The sequence below is a fragment of the Engystomops pustulosus genome, chromosome 8, assembly GCF_040894005.1.
Source record: "Engystomops pustulosus chromosome 8, aEngPut4.maternal, whole genome shotgun sequence".
NCBI classification, from domain to species: domain Eukaryota; kingdom Metazoa; phylum Chordata; class Amphibia; order Anura; family Leptodactylidae; genus Engystomops; species Engystomops pustulosus.
The window spans coordinates 20082932-20105352 of record NC_092418.1 but is presented as its reverse complement, the minus strand read 5'-3'; the positions used below and the strand labels follow the sequence as shown (position 1 = coordinate 20105352).

Below are 22421 nucleotides of genomic sequence, written 5' to 3'. Positions count from 1 at the left end.
ACTCGTACTTATCAGGTTCCACCGCAAGATTTTTTTAACCATTGTTCATGTAGATTGCTGCATCCTTGGGATTGATAACAGCTGGGCAGGGGGAAGGGCACCTCCGGGCCATCATTATTTCTCTGCTGGAGAATTCCCTCTAAAATTAGACTTTTGTAATTTTTACAATTTAGGGTTGACCTTCAGGTACAGCGATGCATCCTTGGGATTGATAACATCCGGGCTGGTAGGTGATTTTTGTGTTTGTGATTTACCTTTATAGGGCACCATCTGGACAGGATCTCCCTGCTGGAGGGGTTCCTTTAAATTCCCACTTCTGGAACAATTTTGGAAATTAGGGGTGACCTTTACGTACACTGTTGCATCCTTGGGATTGATGATAGCTGGACCATTACCTATTAGGTGTTTTGTGTGTGTAGTTTTATATAGCAGGAGATTGGTGTAAGCGGAAGAGGATCACAATATGGACATTAGGATTCCTCCTATGAAGGAATCCTTTAAATTTACATTATTTAAAATTTAGGAAATGAGGGGTGACCTTCAGTTGCATCGCTGCATCCTTGGGATTGATAACCCGCTGGACCATTATTGTATTAGTGTATTTTGTGTTGCAGGGGGAAGGGGACAGGGATCCTTTAAATTTGCACTTTTTAGAATTTTGGGATTTTAGGGGTGACCTTCAGGTGCGGCTTTGCCTCCTTGGGATTGATGATACATTTAGAATAACGGCGCCGCGTTGTTTACCGCGTTCCGTTTTATCTCATTTACAATATAGAAGGTGAACGGATCTGGAAGTCAAAACATGAGAGATTGGAGAAAGCCTTGATTAATCTGCGCAATGAAAAGAAGATTAAATACAGGGGGAATCTGTGACTTAGGCAACGCAAGGAGTTTTATTGTCTTATTAACCCTTTCCCGACTCGGCGAAAAAATATATGGAAGCCTCAATACGACCCAGCGTAGGGACTCATTTATTCCATATGCATTAATGTATAGTACAAGAGCAAAAAGCCAAAAATTCCTAAACTGCAACCACTACCAGGTCTTATAACGCTCCCTGTATGGGGATTATAGGAGTTGTAGTCCATACCTCATAATGGGAGTCATAGTGCATAAAAAAAAAAAAAACGTGGATATTTTTGATTTTCGAGAAGGATATCGATCTGGGATACACGTAGTAACATTGCGACGGAGACGCCATGTATACGGACGCCGGTTGCGAAGCGGTTAACCCTTTCAGCCGAGCAGAACTCCATAGCGATGCTGTCTTAGGTATCTCCCACACAGGAGCTAATATTAGAAAAATATCCCACATTGAAAAAAAAAAAAAAAATCAACATAGAAACAGAAGTGAGTTATTGTCAAAGTGATACTCGAGATCCAAGGCTGGGAGCTGGGGAGGAGGATACGGGGGGGATGAGCGCTGCCGAGTGTGGGGTGAAGTTACCAGGGCACCTATAGGGATGAGGGACTCATGATGGGTCTTAAAGGTACAGTACAATTATAGGGATTCTATATAGACTTATGGTCTATGATCAAGACCCATAAATTCCATCAGACAGCAAAGGGTTCAATTCATAATTGGTTAGAGGGTAAAGCAACTTGTGTCTGACCAGCGGTGGTGGAACCACATGGACCATGAAGTCCTGATACAGATAAAACAATGACCCATCAAAGGTGCACAGCACAGTGATAATATACCTTCAAGGCAGCAGGTCCTCCATAATCCCGAGTGAGTCATCACCTCTTCGTTCTTCTTGCTGGTCTCATTGTCATTGGTGGATTTCGCCTTACAGACCCCTCTCGAATACAGCCAATAATCCGTGCCCACCGCGATGGTCATCAGACTAAAAGCTGCAAAGGCCCCCACGGTGGTGATTAGCATCTGAACACCTCTGTCACACATCCTCATTCTTGGTCATGGTAGATGGGCTCCTGCCTTGTGAGGAACCTAGATGAGGTCAACCGCTGGGGGTGAAGGATCCAGACTGGAGAACTTTACACAAGTTCAGTGACCTTGAGGGAAGTCAATGTTTGCTCCTTGACCCTTGTTGTAAGTAGTCGTCGGGACTTTTGTGGTGATCTCGTTGGGGTTTAGAGCGGAAGTTTTCTAGTGTTCAGTCTCGGAAGTAGACACCACATTGATCCCAGCTGTGAGGACTGTGTGATGGGTGCATGGAGTGTGGTGGCTTCCTGGTGCTGAAGGGACAGCTCATGGTCAGAGGCAGAGAACTGCTGCTAGGTGCTGAAGGGACAGCTCCTGGCAGGGCTCCCTGGTGCTGAAGGGACAGCTCATAGCCAGGTTCTGCTCCTGAAGGGGAAGCTCTTAGGGTTGTGTGCTGCTGACGGGAAGCTCCTTACACCCTCTCCATTCAGTCACTGCACATATCTTCTGTCTGCCTTGCCCTTGTGCAAACCCGAATGACGCAAGAAATGTGGCTGCATGATGTAGTAAGTTGCAGACAGGTTGGTTTCGGTGCATATGTGATGTCTTCTCCCTCCAGCTGTTGCACCTTGTAGTAATTCCTCTACGTGGAGTCAGTGCACCCCTTGGTCATGACATCGCTCAGGTCTACCTTCTTCTGCAAGACAAAGTTCTCCTTCCTTGAAGTCTATCCTACAAGAGGTGTCACTTACCCCTGGTCTCCCTTGCACTTGTTCCTAGACTCTTGAGCTGTTCCTTGTCTTCCTCCTTTCCCGTGGATCCTACAGTGTCTGCTTCCTTTCATCTGCTCCAATCTCTGCAAGCACTCACTGCTTGCCTCTCGTGAGCCCTTCCATCTCCTGACCCTCTCTCCCTCTCTGTGAGACTTAGTATTACACAGCTCTTCTCCAGATCCGCTATCCTCGCCCCTGTACAACGCCACTCAGACTTTCATTATGCAAAAAAAAAACTGAAGTCTACTGATGCAGAGAGAATGAGACCCTGGAGAAGGCACGTGTTTAAAGGGACAGTGCCCATGTTCTGATGGAGGCGGGGTGATCGGAGGAGCAGCGCACACCCGTCCACTATATAATCGCCCACATCTCATTCCAGGGCTGCGCCCGTCTCCTGCTCCGCAGAGAGATCTGCAAATGTCACTGCCACAGCTTGGCCATGCATGGTGTCAGCACATCTTCTGCCGGCTGCTCCCTATGGTGATGGCCATTACCCCTCTAAGTGCAAAATCGGTGCCTGCGCCCTTTCAACTACTCGGGTCTAGGATAATTAATAAAACGGATTTGGTAAATTCAGATTAAAGGGGAAATCTCCCATTGGACCCTCATTTATAATTACTCTACAGTGCAATGCTTTATTTCTCCAGTGGTGGCGCTGCAGCGGTGACCTTGTCTGTGACTACTGTATCATAGAGCGCCGCAACTAATGAATAGGAACGACATGACAGCAACGGGATTGTCATATATAGGGTTCCTTTAAGATCTCAATGTCCGTCTGGAGGAGTCCACCACTTTATGTTGTGGCCTCTACCCGTCATTCTGATTCCTGGGATACGTTTTATTGAGTGAATTTAGGGCATTTTTTTGTCCTGATATCAGTTTCGCTTGTGTAATTATTTCTGCGTCTTTTCATTCTCAGAAGTAAATAAGAATGGGCTGCAGTACCAGGTTTGGCCTGTGGACATCAGTGGCGCTGTTTATGGAAAATTCCAATAAATTCTAGTCTCCTGATTCATGTTGGGAGATTGGGGAGAGCTCAAATTCAGTTTTTATTTTTAATACATAAAAAAGAAATGTAAATTTGACTTATAGCGCATATTTACTTAAAGGGGATGTGTCAGTCGTGCAGACTGCAGGCAGTGTTAGGTATCGGCCTTGGAGAGCTATTTAATTATACCTTTGTGTCTGTGATAAATGTATTAATAGGATTGTCGCTTCTCCAAGTGCACTGTGGGTGTGTCCTCACACTGCTGTGCTCTTATCTCTCTGCACTGAATTGCTCTAAAGCCCTTCCCCTCTCTTTAGCAGCCTTCTGGTTGGTTACTATACCAGTCATCCAGAGAAAAGGGGAGGGACTACAAAGCATTTAATCCACAGAGCTCAGAGCACAGTAGTGTGAGGACATTATGAAATTGGGAACTAAGGCCAAGATATACAATATTGTGTGGATCTGGGAGAGCAGGTTACAATATAAAAGATTAGATTTGATTGGTGGACATGGGCCTGCTCCACATTTGGGTGGCCATGAGTGCTCAGCAGGAGGCTCCTATTTATTATTGGCTCCCTCCATATTGTTTAACTATTAGGATGAATTAAACATGACTGTGTCCTAAAAGCTTCTCCTTCAATTAGGCAGGAAACGGAGCGTCATAATGAAGGACAAACAGACCCTTGTATGTAGCATCTATCCTGAGGAATATTAGATGTCTAATTGCTCCGCCGCTTATCTATGTCTAGATGTAGCCCAAACAATTAAAGGGACTGCGCTCCTAAAGAGGGAACACTGCACCATCTGGAATGAAATGGAATGATGAGGATGATGACTCTTGTATGTATAGGACATTGTATATAGATGGTTAGGATAAAGTGGGTATGGAGGCTATGGGTCTGTATGTTCTCCATAGGGCACACCAGTTTTAGGTGCAAGGTGTGGCAGAATTAATATGTGGTCCTGACCTTGATGTGGCTGATTTAGGGGGAGGGATGGGTGCTGCACAGTGTACCAGTACAATCATACAGCTCAGGGTTTAAATCCGTGCTAGGTCAATCTGAGACTTGTAGTGCTACAACATCTGGACAGCCGCAGATTGGAGGTCAGTTCTATTATTCCTAATCTGCTGTAATCCAATCTATAATTTTTTTAAAGATGAGGATTTCAAATGCAGGGTTTATTATATCAAAAAGATGGCGGCGACTGTAACCAGTCCCTAACTTCTATACAGGCAGTCCCCGGGTTACATACAAGATAGGGACTGTAGGTTTGTTCTTAAGTTGAATTTGTATGTAAGTCGAAACTGTATATTTTATCATTGTAGTTCCTGACAATTTTTTTTTTTTGCCCCAGTGACAATTGGAGTTTCAAATTTTTTTGCTGTAATAGGACCAAGAATTATCAATAAAACTTCATTGCAGACAATTTTAAGCTGATTATTGCAATCTGGGACTATTTTAAAGCATCCAGAGAGCTTCACCAGAGGTCACAGTGGGCAGAGGGGTCCGTCTGTAACTATGGGTTGTCTGTAAGTCGGGTGTCCTTAAGTAGGGGACCGCCTGTATGGGGTTATCCTATGGGCCCCTGCACAGCAAAGATGTGCCGTTCAGGAATCTAGGAAAGCTTGGTTCTGGGTCATCTCCAGTTTTTCTATTCTTCTAGTTTTCACGTGGATCCGATGCTGTGCTGTAAAGTGCCTGCAGATCACAGGAGACTTTATGGCATTTTCCACCCATTGCATTGTGGGCAGAGACCACGAAATTGCTGTAATCTCGACATGAAATGTGACCGCTCTTTTCTTTGCAGAGTATTTACGTGTGCAAGAGGCAGTCCTAACAGCAGAAAATATTTCTATAATAGAATATAAGGGCCATTGTGGGATCCCCCCCGTGTGTAGGAGCTTTACAGAGTCTTAAAGGGAGTTTTCTGGCTCCTGAAAAATAGTATGCATGGGAATGCAGCCAAGTTGCAGTACCAGCTTCAGCCTGAGATGAGAGAGGCGCTGTTTGTGCAGGAATGCAGATGTGTTTTTGGATGATATACAACCACTATACGGTATCTCCCATCTATAGGATACTTCAGGTCTGGGGTGGGTGTCTATGTAGCGACCTGTGTGGTGCTGGTCCCAGGCGGCCCGCAGTTCTTGGTTGAGTGCTGACGTTTTGCTTCTGTCTGCCTGCAGTTATTCATTGTTTCCGGCCGCTCAGGAGTGACCTTGTGTGAATGAGTCTAACACTCTCAGCTCCATTGTCCATTCATGATTCATGTATAATAGACTCTTACAATGGCTGCGGAGCGTGAAAGTGACTGCTCTTTACTGGATATTGTGTATCTGTATAACACAGAGGGGGCAGCCGTACCCCAGTGTCCCCAATATTATCAAGCAGATGCGACTCTTTAGGAGTCCTGTAGTACCTAACCTATAGGGTGCAGCATAGGTACTTGGTCAGTACAATGGTAACATCCACGTGATGCCAGTACACAAGGTAGCGCCATCTGGAGATGCCCACTCTCCCATTGTCAGTGCTGTCCGTGGTGGCTAGTCCTGGTCTTCAGGATGGGTGCTCCGACCTGCCTCCTTTATATTGGGTGTCCATGAGTCCTGCCATCTTTCTATCCCTCTTCTAGTACTCGGATCAGATGACACGACTATCCTCACGCATATCGATCAATCTTGGACCCCCGTGACATTCTGTTGGATGAGACTTTGGGACCAAATAAAGTTTTGTTCAGAAAGCCGATTTGTTAAATAATGTTCCGCCACGGATTCACCAGTTGTAAGTCCTAACGTGGAGGATCCTGCGGTGTCATCGACCACTTGTGGCCACCGTTACTAAGTAACGCCCGGAGTCGTCGCCTCCCTTCGCTGCGTGACAGCGCGTGGTGCTGCTCATTTATGTGATTAAAATAAAGTATATTATATAATAATGCAAAATATTTCGCCGTGACCATCTGTTCCTGTAAATGTGAGACAGTAGGCAGGCACAATAGTCAGAATATTCTGCCGCTCATCACTGCCAATACAGTACAGACGGTGAGGATCGTCTCTATGGACCTCTACATCCACCCATCATTCTTTATTAAAGGGGTTTCCCACCACGTCTGAAGACTATCGGGCTCATTCACTAAGGGTCCGCGGACCACACAAACGTCGGATATTCCGACGATTACCATTTTGCACTGCAATTAAAAGGGGATTGTGACGCACACGATCAGATTTTGGCGCAGGTGCGCCGGCTTTTATACGACACAAATCGGGGGGCGGGCAGTCGGACGTTCAGATGGATTCGGGTTGAGCGCGGGAATTAAAATTTTAATTTGTGTCGCAAACCATGCACTTGCATGCACCGGGAAGAAGATGGTGAACTCCGTTGGACCTGAGCATGGAAGCGGCACAAGCAGGATATCGGGCGCACAATCTTAGGGAACCAAGTCCATGATCGTCGGACAATGCACAGCGGGGATCACGCAAGGGACGGGTTATCAGTGACCTAAGCCTGGTGAAACGCTCCTGTATACACTGGACTCTTTGTCCACTTGGTACACGACCAGCTTGGTCTCTACTGCACCAAAATGGGTTTTGTTCACCGGCTACATATACAAGGATGGAAAAGTAGCGGCCAAATTCTGCTGTTTGATTTGGTGAGGTCATCGAATTTATTGTTCAAACCCGACAGCAAGAAGCAAAATCCTTTCAATTTGCTCGGCTCCAAGGAAATGGTGAAAAATATCCAGCGTCTGCCCGAGATCTGTCTCTCAATAATCATCCTGCCGACATCAGCAACTCTGCCCGCACAAGATTTACACATCCTAACGCCAACCCTAACAAGTACCCACAGGACACTTTAATAATGGAACAACAATGGCATTTGATCTGTAGCCTCGTAGATGGAGGAGGGGGGGGGGTATCTACATACGGGAGGCTGCTGCCTAAAATCTCTGGGAACAATGTATGCACCCCGCCATAGCACATTGACATTGGGCATAAGAGCGCTGCCCATGGGCACAATGCAGTCAAACTTTGTGAGTCGTTTCGCCAAAAATTGGGAAGATTCGAAAACACGGAAACACAAAGTTGGAGGGTCCATGTCTACATCCGCATTGTGCGGCGTGTCTGTAGGGGTCACAATTGTCCTGGCACAGGGGAAGGAATATATTGGGCACAGCTATAGGGAGGGGCTCATCTTCTAGTATTAGTCTTTTTATGATAGTGTGGGATGTGGCTCCTCTTGCAGCCCCGGGTGTGAGTGGAGCGCACTGTAGTTATTATGGCGCTATGAGAAGCCGCACATCCACATCTCCGACAGTTTCTGCACATCTTGTCACCACTGACAGCCGCCAACAGAGGAATTTGTCAGGCGCCGGTGATGATGCAGAGAAATGATTATGTGCACCCGTACTCCAAGTGTATATCCCAGAGAGCTCCATAGGTGCACCACAGCTGCTGCAGAACCTCAAAATACAAGACAGAGATGCTCTAGAACAGCAGAAAATTGACAGCCTATATGCAATTTACTGAAGAGTTCCCTTTTCTCTGCAAGGTGCCTCAGCTGCTGCAGAACACGTTTATGAAGTTCACACTTCCATTGCGGAGAGAAGGTGTGGGCCTTCACACCATAATGAGGGTCTGAAGCTGCTTAAATTAGCATTTTAAGGTTCTGTTGCAGAAAAGTTGTGTAACATGAGGTTCTGCAGCATCTGAGGTTTGTAATATGAGGTTCTGTAGCAGCTAAGTTGTGTATTGTGAGGCTCTGCAGCAGCTAAAGTGGGTAATATGAGGTTCAGCAGCAGCTGAGATGTGGATTAAGAGGTTCTGCAGAATCTGAGGTTTGAATTATGAAGTTCTGCAGCAGGTGAGGTGTATGTTGCTAGGTTCTGAAGCAGCCAGGTTTGTATTTTGAGGTTCTGCAGCAGCAGAGGTGTACATTATGGTGTTCTGCAGACGTTGCAGTGTGAATTATAAGGTTCTGCAACAGATGGGGAGTGTATAATGAGGTTCTGCAGCAGCTGTAATGTGTATAATGAAGTTCTGCAGCAGCTGTAATGTGTTTTGAGGCTCTGCTTGTATTGAGGGGGATTTCTGAAGCAGCTCTCGTACATCTATCAGATCTATGACACAACGCACTCAGCCCTGCTATGTCTGTATCTTCCCTTTCTGTCATTTTCATCTCACTTCTCTTCCCCCTCTCATCTCCTCGCTGCAGCTTGAGGCGGTATTAGTGACAGACATGGAGTGTAAAAGTAGATTTCCTTTTAATAAATATTTGATTATTAAAAGCGATTAACGAGGCCGGGTCTTGATTAAAGGAAATTAATACATCCCACTGGCAATTACTTATTTCCCCTTTACCAATTGGATCTGTCATTCAGTAACTGAAAGGGCAAGATGTGGTACAAAACACTGTAGGCCTCATTTATGGCCTTGTTGCCTATAGCAACCAATCACAGCACAGCTTTCATCTTTCCAGAGCTGGGTTAGAAATGAAATCTGCACTATGATTGTTCGATAGGGGCATCCTTTGGTATTACTCACAAACAATACAAATTTTAGGGAATTTTACAAATTTTGTAATATATATCGCCACTACTTAGAAGAGGGAAGGGGTTTAGACAATCCCCACCAAAAATGAGGCTCCTTGATTCAGAATGGGGCGGGCTCAGTGGTAGCTCCTTCTAAAATACCATTGAAATCCCCTGCAGTTTGGATGGATCATCCTAAATCCTACCCTGTTCCTTTTGGGATGTTTTATGGGCATCTTATCAGGACCTGATTTGTGTGATGGTGTGAGAAAGTGTGTGAGATCACTTTGATTTTACCAAATTAGAGCTCAGTGCAGAGCGCTAAGAGCACAGCAGTGTGAGGTATCCATCAGTAATTATAATTAGCTATCTCTGCCCTATAGATACAGAGAGTTAAGAGCACAGCAGTGTGAGGTATTCCATCAGTAATTATAATTAGCTATCTCTGCCCTGTAGACACAGAGCGCTGGTCGCAGCAGTGATCTGGATCCTCAGGACGACGCTCCCCGCTGCAGACGATTACATCTCTTGCTCGGCTCTGCTACAATTAACAATGACGTAAATCTTTTTTTTTTTTCTCTTTCGCCGCTCCGTGGTGATATGTAAATGGCGCTATCAAAACTTGCCCGAGTGAAGCCGCGACAAACTTGATTGATTGAAATTGTAAAGCAAATCTCATCTCATTGTAGTGGGGAGAGGGGAAGCGTCAATCTGACTAACTCGCTCCGAATCCCTGAGCGGGCAACAAACCCCCCCCCCCCCCCACTGCTGTTAACTCTTAGGTTTCCAAACCCATAGCGTCCATTGAAGGGGATTTCCTACATTCAGATGCTGGGATATATCCCTGTAAATATACTGAGGCTGCGGTCAAAATGGATTAAGGGTCCTTATAGGAAATCTACCCCCAGGATGAAGGATTGTAAACCATACTAGTGTGTGCCCACTCTGGCAGGATCTGCTGTTCTTTTAGCTTCTAATGCACTTGTTTTAAAGAAAAAAGGTCTTTAAAAATCATGCAAATGAGCCTGAGGGGCTCCAGGCTCCATTAACTCCTTTGGAGCCTGGATCCCCTCAGGCTCATTTGCATACATTCCGTTACATAAGTTCAGTTCTGTCTATAGTGTTCACTAACTGGTGGATGGAGCTGTGTCCTTCTGGCTCTGACCTCAGTGTTTAACAAGAGATTAGTGGGGTGCTGGGTGTCTTACCCAAGTTACAAGGGGCACAATCGAGAGGCACTGGTAAGTAGTACCACATCAGGAATCAGCAGTCTCTAGGCTCTTGAACTACGACATTATATGCATATTCCTTACCCAGAATCCCCGGTGGAGCATACATGGACTTTAAGACTCCATACACTTCAAAGTAGGTCTGCAAAGACAATCTGCATGAGGAGCACAAATTCCTTCCTGACCTTTGTCCATGGCCTCTCAAGTAGCCAAACTAGTTCCCTACACTGTACCGATGAGATATAATAACATTGAAACAACATTGTCCACAGTAAGAGACTTATTGTCCCACATTATGTCTCTAGGCTTCTGGTAAGTCAGACATGGATGGAGCTTCCTTGTTGCAGCATAGTAACACTGGAGGCATAGGTATTATCGATATTATTTTTCTCACCCAGGAAAACCTCTTTGCATATTCCTTACCCATAATCCAATCAGTTTCCCTTCATATTCCACTCCGGAATCTTGAGCAGCAGCCGGAGAAGTTGTCATCTCTCTGCTACTATGGAATCTTAATACCAGAGGAATGTAAGCGCAGGAACCTTTTAATACCCTGACATTTTGTATTGTCCGTCCTTCTCCTCCATCACAATCACAACGGAGCAACAAGTGTAGGGGAGTGCGTCCGGGAGCGGCTAATGAGCGCGGCTTCTCATGCCACCTTTTAATTGATTCGATGCCAATGCTTTGAGGGGAGAGTTAAAAAAAGAATAATGAGTAGAATGGGATTATAGTGCAGATGAAACGTCTACGAGATCGCCTGCAGGGGAATCCGGCTGAAGGTCAGGGATGATGGCGGAGCGAGGTCGTGGCTTGCAAAACTAATGAGCTTCTCTTCTCCACATCAACTTTGATAAGCCGAGGAGCTGACAGCCATGCTCCGTCTTGGCATCTCCTCATAATTCATTCCTTCTCTTCATATGTTCCTGAGATCCTTCCCCAGATCCCTGCTTTATCTATGTTCTGGTGGCCATGACCAGGGCCCTATGGGCACACGCGCAGGTCCTTGTAGCACTGCACCGGTTCTTACAAGGGTTACAGATCACCCACAGTATATACCCAGGGCACCCCAGGGTTCAGAAATGATATATCTGATACCCCAGCAAGTTATGGGTGAGGCTCAGGGTCACCATCTTAAAAACCGCTATATTGGATCACATGACAAGGTGGTCATGTAGAATATCACAGAAGACCGGAATCATCTCAGAAGTTCATACGTCCCAAAGCAGCGAGAGAATAACAACATTTTTTTGCTCTAAGCCACGCCTTTTGCTCTGCCCATTACTCCACACCCATACAGTATAATTTCCCTCTTAGTTCCTCCATCTCCCCCTCACATTGTACCCCCCCCCCCCCGCAAGAAGCTTCCACTCGTGGCCCCCAATCAGCTCCCTCTTCTTATTGTGACCCCCCCCATAAGATCTCCCTCATATTGTGACCCCCTCATCAGCTCCCCCCTCTTATTGTGACCCACCTTTCAGTAGCTTCCCCTGATATGATTTCCCCCTGCTGATGGCTCTCTGCATTATCTCTGTAATCAAATCTGTAAGCCAACGGAGAAACCGGACAGGACAGCAGGAGAAAACCCGAAATCTGGGACTGTCCTGCTGAATCCGGGACATTTTGGAAGATTTGATGCCCACAATCAGATTTGTAATATCTATTATGATTCTTAACACAAAGATTCTCCATGGATTCTCCTGCAGGTCCATAATGATTGGTTCCAGCACCTTCAGCTCTGTGTTCAGCGCCAGGGACGACATGTCACGTAGCTGTGCACCACAGGCAATGCTCCCAGTTCTTAATGCAACTTTTGAAGAGATATCACAGACATGATTGTGACAATCGATCTTGATCTGCTCCATGATCCCATTTACAATACGCGACTTTGAAGATGGCGACCGTGTTCTGGACACAGCCTGAAAGATCGCAACGCCCTGCCCCCCCCCCCCCCCATTGCCCATTACCTGCTGGGATATTCCGATATGTAAATTCCCTTTTTGTTTCAGAATTAATGTGTACTGGGTCTTGATGATCATTCATGGTGATGGTACAGGCCACACAGGGCTCCGCCTTAGTGTATACAATGTTTTTCCATTCAGTGGCAGCAAGCAGAGGTCAGCGCCGATCGTGGATCCACAGACGCCAAATAAAACACAAGCGTTTTTATTTTATTTTTTATTTAAAAGACTTTTATTTCTTCATATCATACATGCAGTAACCAGATCATGTACAGGAGGCCCAGGAATACATAGATCAGCAGACGTATGGAAGACAATGGCCGCATCTGCCACCTACCAACAGTGAAGGCCACAAGTCCCAAGCCCTGGAGTCACAGATTACTCCGTGGTACACAAAGTTTTGGAAGAAGTTTGACAACACCCTGCAGATGTGGTACAGATCGTGGATACGTCATTCTCGCTCCCCCTTCAAGCAGCGGCAGCTTCCTGGCTATGAACTACAACTCCCAGCAGCCAGCGGATGCCAGGGCCTGCTGGGGCTTGTAGTTTCACAACAACTGAAGGCAACTGCTGCCGCAGAGGACACTACAGGCAAGACATTTAAATTGGAGGCATCTATTCAGCTCCTAACTCATTCATACAGACCCCGGACTAATCTCTGGCCGGAAACCTACAGCAATGGAAGAACAAGTCAAGAGGAGACGAGACAAGTTTACTTCTATGTCTGACACCAGTCTGCAACCCCGGACCGAGAAGTACAACTCCCAGCATGCACAGAAACAGAAAGTACAAAAATATATCTCCCAGCATGCATCTGTCAGGGAGTCGAGAGAACCACAGCTTGCAAATCCTTACTGTACCCAGAAACCGATTGCTACTCTACTCAGTGATGCCCCCTAGTGACAAACATTAGGTTGGCACAAATGGATATTTTTTTTTTTTAATTTTGACCTGGGGCCGTCGTGATGACTTCTTTCTCACAGTGACTTGGGTGTAAAGGACGTGCGGTCTGCATAGAAAGGTCAAACAATAATAACCACAAATATTTCGGATCATCATTATCTTGCATATGGGATATTTTTTTGCTAGTTTTCCTGAAGATTCTCCAAAGTTTTTCTCAATACATTATTCCTGTCTCCGGGAGATTGTTACTTAATCCTGTCTGACTATTCCATGGTGAAATACACCAGGGAGTATTGTCATGGGGGCATAATATAGATTAAAAAAGATATGTTTAATGGGTTAAAAATCAAGTTCTGCTTTCTATTTGGTGCCAATAATATCTCATATAAATGTTACATATATTGTCAGGGTCCAGCTGTAATCTATGTAGCTTCTATAGCTCTGGCTCTGGACTGGTGATGTGTTCTGTGCATAGAAACAGTCCCTGGAGCACGTGGAGAGGCGGCACAGCTCATCTGGGCCTGTTCTGCGCTCCTCATGGGCGGAGCAGACCTGACTTAGACTTCTCCTCCTAGTTCTTGGAAGGGAGAGCGTCTTGCAGCCCCTGTGACATATAAGGAGGGGTCTGCAATTCTTGTGACTTATGAAGAGACGCCCAGAGCTTAGCTGGAGCAGATCTGCATTCTTCATGGGCGGAACAAAATGAAATTAGACTCCTCCTTTTAAAGAACTAGGAGGAAGACTCTAAGGGGCATGCGAAGAGCGTCTTGCAGCCCCCCTGATTTAGGAAGAAGAGACTGCAGTTCTTGGGACTTATGAAGAGGTACATGCAGCTGAGCTGGAGCAGATCTGCAGTCCTCATGGGTGGAGCAAATCTGACTCCTCCTAATTCTTGGATAGAAGAGTCACAGTCATGTCAAGAGCACCCCACAGCCTTTGGGACATTTGAAGAGGGGCCTACAGTGCTTGGGACTTCTAAAGAAGGGCCCACAGCTCAGATGGAGCAGATCTGCTTCCTCATGGGTGGTACAAACCGGACTTAGGAGGAGGACGGGCCAGGGAGGAGGAATACTTTCTTCTTCTACCAGGGATCAAAAGGATCAGGCCCTTACTTGCTGGAGTGAGGGTATCTGAGAGCATAATCCAACAGCTGGATGGGCTTTCTCTTTGGGGCCCACCCCCTTGCCGGTTACTAGTTTGGTAGACCCATAGGCAGTATTGTCCCACCCTGTCTTATTACACATGTAGAGTCCGTGCCATCCACGTTTCCATGATCTCATCAGGAATTCTCCCCCGAACTAATCAGTGGTGACTCAGAGCGAGAGGCAGATACCATTCGGATATGTGGGGCAGGGATGTTCACGTCTCCTATGAGGCCTGTGCAATTCAAGCTTATCAGAGCAGCTAATGTGTTTAAGGGGACAATAAAACTTTTCAGACACTTCCATTAGGAGGGAAGATCCGGCACGACCACATCTTACATAAGAGCCGGGACAGGAGAGGTACACGGAGATAATCGCCTCCTCGCGTCATCATCATCATCAATACTAATTGTATTACAGGACCCTCGTGGTGTCACATGATGTAAGGTGTTCATATACACATGTAGCAGAGCTGAGGTTTAGAAGATTGAGGTGTAGTGCGAGTCCTGGCTGACAGCAGAGAGCAACAGATTACACAGAAACGTCCGACTTTGTAAAGTAAAACGGGAATGTAGATGTAAGTCACCGCACGAGAATCACTTAAAGTCTTGTATTAGTAATGTCAGAGCGGCGGCGGAGCGGACTCTGTGCATAATTGATGGCGCGGTACCTACAAATATTCATCATTAATATCCGCCTGTACACTATGGGGGGTGGAGAGCCCCCCTTAAACATCCTGAAGTCATGTTAGAGCTTCTTCAGTCTTGTCTATGTGTTGTGTAGCTCCTTGTAGCTGAGTTGTAATACCAGACACATCCTGCGGATAGGAGGGGGCGCTGTTTCTGGAGGAAGGCGGCCATGTTTTTTTCTAATCTCTGTTATTTTTCAGGTCAGCGATGTCATTGATCTGTAGAATTAGTCCTGGGATCAGGAGGCTATAGGTCTGATCCGCTATGAGTGACCCGTCGGCACCTTAATGTGGTGGATTGCTGTAATTAAGAGCTTCTTAACCAATTAATCTTCAGCACGAAGCTAAACTTATTAAAGCAGCCATGTAATCCTGGACAATCCCTTTAACCTCTCCCATTAGACGGCCAATCAATATGGCTGCATTCAGATCCATGCTACATATATTGGGACGGCTGCCATAGTGATTGGGCCTTAGACGTCATTATTGTAGTTGGTCACCCAGCTTTCCCAGGAACAGATCAATTGACTTCTACATTCTTATGTTTAGCTATAACTTTTGACACAATACCGGGACCCCTTTTACCAGGATCAATAGAGAACACGGGGTCTTCCCCTTTTAAAGGGATTGAAGTGGATTAGAAAAACATGGCTGCCTTCTATAGCACCCTCCATAGGTTGTGTCTGGTATTACAGTTCTCTAGTGATGTGAATGTGAACTGCAATACCAGACACAGCCATGGACATGTGTGGCGCTATTTCTAGAAGTAAGCAGCCTTGTTTACTCCTGGACATGCCCTTTAAATGTTACCCATATGGTTTAGTTAGGTTTAAACCTTTAAAGAGGTTGTCCGTATATATTAATTAATAATGTTGGGAATTTTGCCCCTGAAAAACAGCACCTCTTGTGTCTATTGCTGGTATTGCAGCTCAGCCCATATTGTGTTTTGATAGAGTGGGTGGAAATTATTTTGACATGTTCTGCAGGCTTATTTTAGGACCTTCCCACTTGGACAACAAGAATCTGTAGTAGAAGTAAAAATATAAGTGCAGCGGGAGTAAGGATGAGGGAAAGTTACGTGTGGACACAGATTATTTACATCTCAGAATGTCCCTGCCTGTAGCCACCACTAGAGGGAGCTCACTATGTTATTACTGAGTCTTAGGTATTGATAGCTCCCCCAAGTGGTGGCTGCAGGAAGCTAGAATTTTATGTTTTGACTATATGATAATATATGGAGAGGTTTTTGAGCGCTATAGCAGAAATAGTTATACAAGTAAATTCATTTTGGCTTGTGTGGACGTTCCTTGAAGTCTCCTGTGGTGCCATAAACCTCAGCTCAGCTCCACGTCTGTGGACAGTACCGCTGCCTGGTGCCGAGGCCTGGTCCAGGGCTTCCAGTATTGCATATAGAGTGATATGTATTAGCCCAAGGTAAGTGTTGAGAGCCCTGCACCACGACCCTCCCCACCAGATCACCGCTGGCTCTGGAGGCTCCTGTCAGATGTTCCTCCTCCTGCTACACACTGATAACAAACTCCGGGTTTGTGTAGGAAAATCCGGCAAACTCATTCTGATCCAGGTTCATGATAAAGAGTTTGTCCGTGGGGGTGAGGTCTACAGGCTGCCGGGTGAACTCCTTGTCAAAGTTAGAGGTGTCCCTCTTGTCCTTCTGCAGAAGTAAGAAGTCAACAAACTCTTTGTTACGGGAGGGCTGGCGGCACAGGGGGAGATGGATGGGATGGCGGGAGGTGGCCGTCGTGCAATAAAGAAAAAAATCATTGTTTATTGCAACTTTGAGAAGGGTGGGGGGGTCCAACCTGGCGGAAACTTTCCAATGTTCATGGAGATGATGCGGACAACATTCTCCAGTTACAGCGGCTTCAATCACCCACCTCCTGGCACTCCGCACACTCGTACCATCTCACACACCACAGCCGTGTCACTGCACCTTCCCAAATCTCATCCGGGGGTGGAGGGTGTTATCCAAAAAATAAAAACCCAGTTGAGATCCAGTCATCCCCACACCCCGAATCCACCAGTTCTCAATCATATATCATCTTAACATGGAGAACAAATGTTCAAATACTAACCTAGAGGGCATCTGTACACATTGAAGTCTGGCCGGGTAGAGAGGGGAGGGGGGAGTGAGAGTTCCTCACCCTTCTTCATCTAAAGCCAAGTTGTCACAGTGTTTAAAGACCACACAGTGTCCGGCTGTATCACAGGCCCCCATACGCTTGTGTGCATGAGGCCTTACCTGAAGATTTTTGTAGATCATCTGACTCTCTTTCTGTAGAATTGGGAATGTTGGACCTAAAACCAAATCTACATAACCCTGACCCCGGAGCCAAAAAGCTTTGAGAAAATCTGATATTTTTTGCCTTTGCAGTTTCACTCCATTAAAATGAATGGGGGTGAACTGCAATACCACGTACAACCTTCAGTCAGGAGTGGCGCTGTGTTTTTTTTTTTTTAGGCAGCTAAATTTCTCTTAGTCTGTACAATTTTAAATTAGCCCTGATCTTAGATCTGTGAGTGGCTGGAGGTGACTGACCTGGATGAGATGCTTGATGGCCGTGGGGTCACCACAGTTTGGATCTGATCTCTGGACCCCTATTTCCTTCTTCCTTGCTCCGGTGTGGAGGTGATCAGGCCTACACATCGGAGCATGTATAAAGCTCTTGTGCTCCGCCGTTCCCACCCGGCCATGAATCGCCTCTATTAGTGCGAAGAGTTAAATCCCTGCAGCAAAAGCAGATCCTCACCCTCCTCACCCATCTCTCCGCAAGATGCCCAGAGCTCACATGTTCTGACAGTTACCATGACAACCCTTCTACCATGCTACACGGAGCACGCTGCGCGCATGTAGGCCCGCTAATCTCTTCCACCATATAAGATGTTATAGAGCAGTCGCTCTTCTAGCGGCGCCCTCAGGGTTACAACTACAGCTCCCGCCAAAGATGGCCGAACTTTGGCGGGAGCTGAACCCAACTACAACGCCCCAGTAACCCGCATCACCTCAATGGGTGACATTACCCAATTCTCGCTATTAACCAGTGCGTGGCCCCCGGAGATGTCTGACAACTCACCCCTATGTGGGGATAACGTCATGTCAGCGGACCCCACCACCTCGTTACCGCTGATTCCGGAGCAGTTGAAATCTTTTCCCCCAGGCCGCAACGTTCCCGAGCAGTCAGCGTCGTTTGTTTTGTCTTCCAATAGTCCAATCAGCCTCTTAACTGTCAGGTAGGTGGGAACAGACAGACTGACTCCACCCACCTGACTGTAGAAAACTTCGACTGTATAGAAATGATTTCTCAGGAAGAAAATTCCATCTGCATTGCAATCAGTGACAACCATTGAGGGAGTTGGAATCTGTGCAGAAAGCCCCCAAAAAATTATCTCAAAAAGGTTTCTTATGATTCACACGTTTCCTCCTGCTGATGGGTTCCCTTGTATTTATTTGATGGAGACTAGAAAGGCTTTACAAAGTTCCTCTCTGATTGGATGGCCGGGTCATGTGATGTCACTGGTGTCGGGGGTTCTGCCATCAGCACAGGACAGCGAGCCCCCTGGATTGGACCCATCTAGTGATCCCCCCCCCCCCCATCCCCCAACCTCTTCCCTGGGCGGGTCCTGACCAGCTGGAAACAATTTCGGCATAAATTCAATTTTTATTCGTACGAAAAAAAAAAGTTAAAATGGCACAAGACATTTATACAGAGGATGAAAACAGTCGCCCAACAGGATGTCCCGAAAACATCACGTGCTGAAAATAGTCTGTACTAAAGAAATCATACAAAATAATGGTAAAAAAAAAGACTGGAAGATCAGACCCCAATGACAAGATCCCCGGATACTCTGCCATACATCAGTCACCCCAGGGTCATGTACCAGACACAGCCACCACTAGAGGGAGCTCACCGCATACAGGTCATGCACTGAGCGCCCTCTAGTGGTGGCAGAAGGGAGACAGATTTCTGGTATGAAACTCTACAATCCTCCACACAGGCATTAATCTTATCTCCTGGCCACAGGATGTGGTGTAACCTGCTGAACAGCCACAGGTCACCTGCCGGGACCCTCATGTCGCCGAGGATTTCATCCCCCTGTCTGAATAACTGAGCAAGTTCATTTCTGCTTCACTTACTGACAGATACGGGACAGGACCTCCATTTTTATGATGGGTGGGCAGACCCCTCCTGATCAGCAGGTTATACCTCATCCCCGGACCCCCGATAGTCATTGCTAGCTGTACTCTGAAGTGTCAGCTCTTCTTCCAAGCCTCTGACTATATGGACACGAGGCTTGGGGAGTGTTTTGTTTGCCCTGGCAATTTGTTCAAACCCAACATAAAAACTGAACAATTGGGGGTCCTAATATAAAGAGGTGTGTAACTGCAGAGCACATGTAATGGTCCCCCGGGTCTATAGTGCAGCAATAATCCTAGAAGGATGACGGACCGGAGCTGGAGGACTACTTTGCCCTTATGTGTCAGTCTCACTGGGAGAAATACACCAGATTTTCTGAAAACAGCGCCACACCTGTTCACAGGCCATGGCTGGTATTGCAGTTAAAAGTTGCAATACAAAACACAATCTGAAGACAAGGGTGGCGCTGTACCTAATGTAGGGATGGGTAAGCTGCATGCAGTGCTGCCCCCTGCAGGCCTGGTCATATAGTGCAGCTCTCTGATTACTTCCATATAGACAATACCATGTATCCCCCCATTGTATAGAAGTGTATGGGGTAATGGGTAGGAATAGAAGATAAAAACAACTGTCACTGCCCAAAATAATTATTGCTATGATTAACCTTCTCCCAGCAGAAAAGATTTGCATTTTCCTTATAAAAATGTATTGTTGCATTGTGTAACTCTTCTCCATTGGAGGGCTGGGGGGCTCAGAGTGACCTGTAACAGTGAGTGGGAGCTGTAGTTTTACAGCAGGACACCCAAAGGCATGCTGGGAGTTGTAGTGCAGTGCACTGTCCTAGAATATAGCGATACACAGCGTATAATACCCGCTACTACACTGCTGTGCGCTGCTCTGGGGAGAGTCCTGACACTGCTGTGCGCTGCTCTGGGGAGAGTCCTGACACTGCTGTGCGCCGCTCTGAAGATGTGCATTGCTTGTGAGTGAGGCTGAACCTGTGAGATCCCCTGTGGAGGGGAAGGAGTTAATGCTTGGCTAGGGCTTCCTGCAGACTGGCCAATTTGTGGAGGAGCCCGGGGCCTTGGCTGTGCTAGTGCATTATCTGCTTCACTCATGCGGAGATGATGATGATGATGATGATGATGATGGGGGTCTCACACACAGGAACATCTGCCGAGATTCTGTGTCATCGATAGGTTTGGCCCCTTTGCAGATACACGGGCTCCCCCCATCCCCAAACATATGGGGGGGGGAGATACAAAACGTAACTTGTAAGATTTGGCAAAACCCTGACCGCTGGGGGCTTCGGACCTCCGAGATGTGGAATATTACAAACCACAAAGGGTTAAGGTTTAAGTATCCAGTGGAGCGTCCTACTTCACCTCTCCAGCAGCGACACGGTTAACGTTACTGCGTCATGTTTAGGTGAACCATAGCTGCCCCACCGACAGGCTGTGTGTGGTACTGCAGCTCAGCCCCCCTGGTGGAACAGAGCTGCAATACCTGACACTACCTGTAATCCGGTGCGGCGCTGTTCCTGGAAGAAGGCAGCCATCTTTCTTATCCTATCCCCATCCTTATACAATGCTGTCCTCCTGCACATAGAGTATTCATAGTCCGCGGGTCCCAGGGAGGGATTTGGCTTCTACTTGGCCAATGTCATGTCTTGGGTCACGAGACATAGGACATCGCCCTCTTTCTTCACATCATAAGGGGGTGCACACAAGGAATGGACAACAGGGCCCAGCGAGGCTGCGCCACACATACTCAGCAAGATGAATACTCAACAATGTGGGGGCCGGCGTGCCCCCCTGGGACGGATCACACATGTACAGCCCCCTGTAGGTAAGGGGGGGCTCATACACTTTTTAGTCTTTTTCCTCCTCGTTTGCAAATTCAGAGTTAACAAAGGAAAATCCTTCAAATTCTGACTGGTCGAGGTTCCGGATGACCTCCTGGTCGGGCGGTGTTAGCACTGGCGGATGGCGGGTGAAAAATCGGTCAAAGTTCTCAGCGTTTCGGCCGCACTACGGGAGGAGGGGGGAGAAAAACAAACTATGGGAAATGTGAAAAGCAAAGAAAACGACAAAGTAAAAAAAGGAGAGAAAGGAGCGTTGTATCTGCAAGAAAGAAGTCTGAGGAGAGGGGAGGAGATCAGCCACAACATCGCAGGAATGGCTTCAGATAGGACGGGGTTAACGTGCCCTGCGGGGGGTGGGGCTTAATATCGGAAAACATGGAAGCAGAAGGAAATTCAGCCCGAGACCATCACATAAGACTCCGGTCTCTCACAGTGATCTTACAATCCTGATCTGAGAGACCGAAATCTTAAAGGGGCTGAACAAGATGATGAAATACAGGGGCTTCACTCGCTTTCCCCAGAAACAGCGCCCCCTTTTTACCAATAGGTACTACCTGGTACTGCAGGTCATGTGCCTGAAGTGCAATACCAGACACAGCCAGTGTCCAAGGGGGGGCGCAGTTTCTGGGGACAGCATATTAATCTTCCATGTATGTAACAGGGCAGCACAAGAAGCTTCACACATCTTAAGCCATCGAGACTTCTTTACATAGAAAGCAACACAGATACAAAACAGAAAGACAACATAAAAGCGACACATGGGAATGAGCAGAGGATGGGATCGATCCGAGGGAGGAGGAGGAGGAAGGGGCCATGGAAACAAAAGAAGACGTGCAGCCTCAGACCATCAGGACACAAGGCGTTAGCCGTATATGCAGATAAAGCATGAGGACGTCCTATACATATTTATATAGGGCCACACAGAACCCACATATAAATTTGTAGTCAGGGGCTCTTAAATAAATAGGAAAACAAAAGAAAGTGGGAAAAAAAATGTCCTCCAGGCTCCTCGTGGGCGGGTCTTCAATCCAAGGCAGGAAGTGGGAGATTCCATTACTGCTATAGAAGCAGGGACCGCTGCTCACTGGTAGCGGTGAACATATTGATATGATTGACGGCTCCTTATAGACAGTATTATCTCCCTATTATGCTCCGGAAGATAAAGGAAATCATCACTAACATCGTCTTAAGACAATAAACTTGTGTTCCTGGAAAGCGGCAGCTGGTTGTGAAGACTCGTGGTGTTGATAATACTCTATCCTACTATTCCTGGGTTCTGCTAATTGTCGCCACCTTAATCCAATTAGTGAC

The 22421-nt window shown here is 46.7% G+C and overlaps 2 protein-coding genes across 3 annotated transcripts in view; both read right to left on the bottom strand.

Moving 5' to 3' along the window:
* The window catches only part of CACNG3 (calcium voltage-gated channel auxiliary subunit gamma 3), a 54200-nt gene extending 51244 nt beyond the window's left edge, over window positions 1-2956 (bottom strand). The window contains exon 1 of the mRNA XM_072120084.1: window positions 1702-2956. Within this exon, the coding sequence (XP_071976185.1) occupies window positions 1702-1912 (211 nt within the window). The 5' untranslated portion in view covers window positions 1913-2956. The remainder of the gene's footprint in view (window positions 1-1701) is intronic.
* A 10271-nt stretch (window positions 2957-13227) lies between these two features.
* PRKCB (protein kinase C beta) overlaps window positions 13228-22421 on the bottom strand; it is a 102874-nt gene continuing 93680 nt past the window's right edge. Inside the window, exon 17 of one of the 2 annotated variants that reach the window (XM_072120083.1) lies at window positions 13228-16764. In XM_072120083.1, coding sequence (XP_071976184.1) covers window positions 16612-16764 — 153 coding nt within the window. In that variant the 3' untranslated portion in view covers window positions 13228-16611. Of the gene's footprint in view, window positions 16765-18749; window positions 21277-22421 lie in introns of those variants that run through there. The other variant, XM_072120081.1, reaches the window with a different exon arrangement.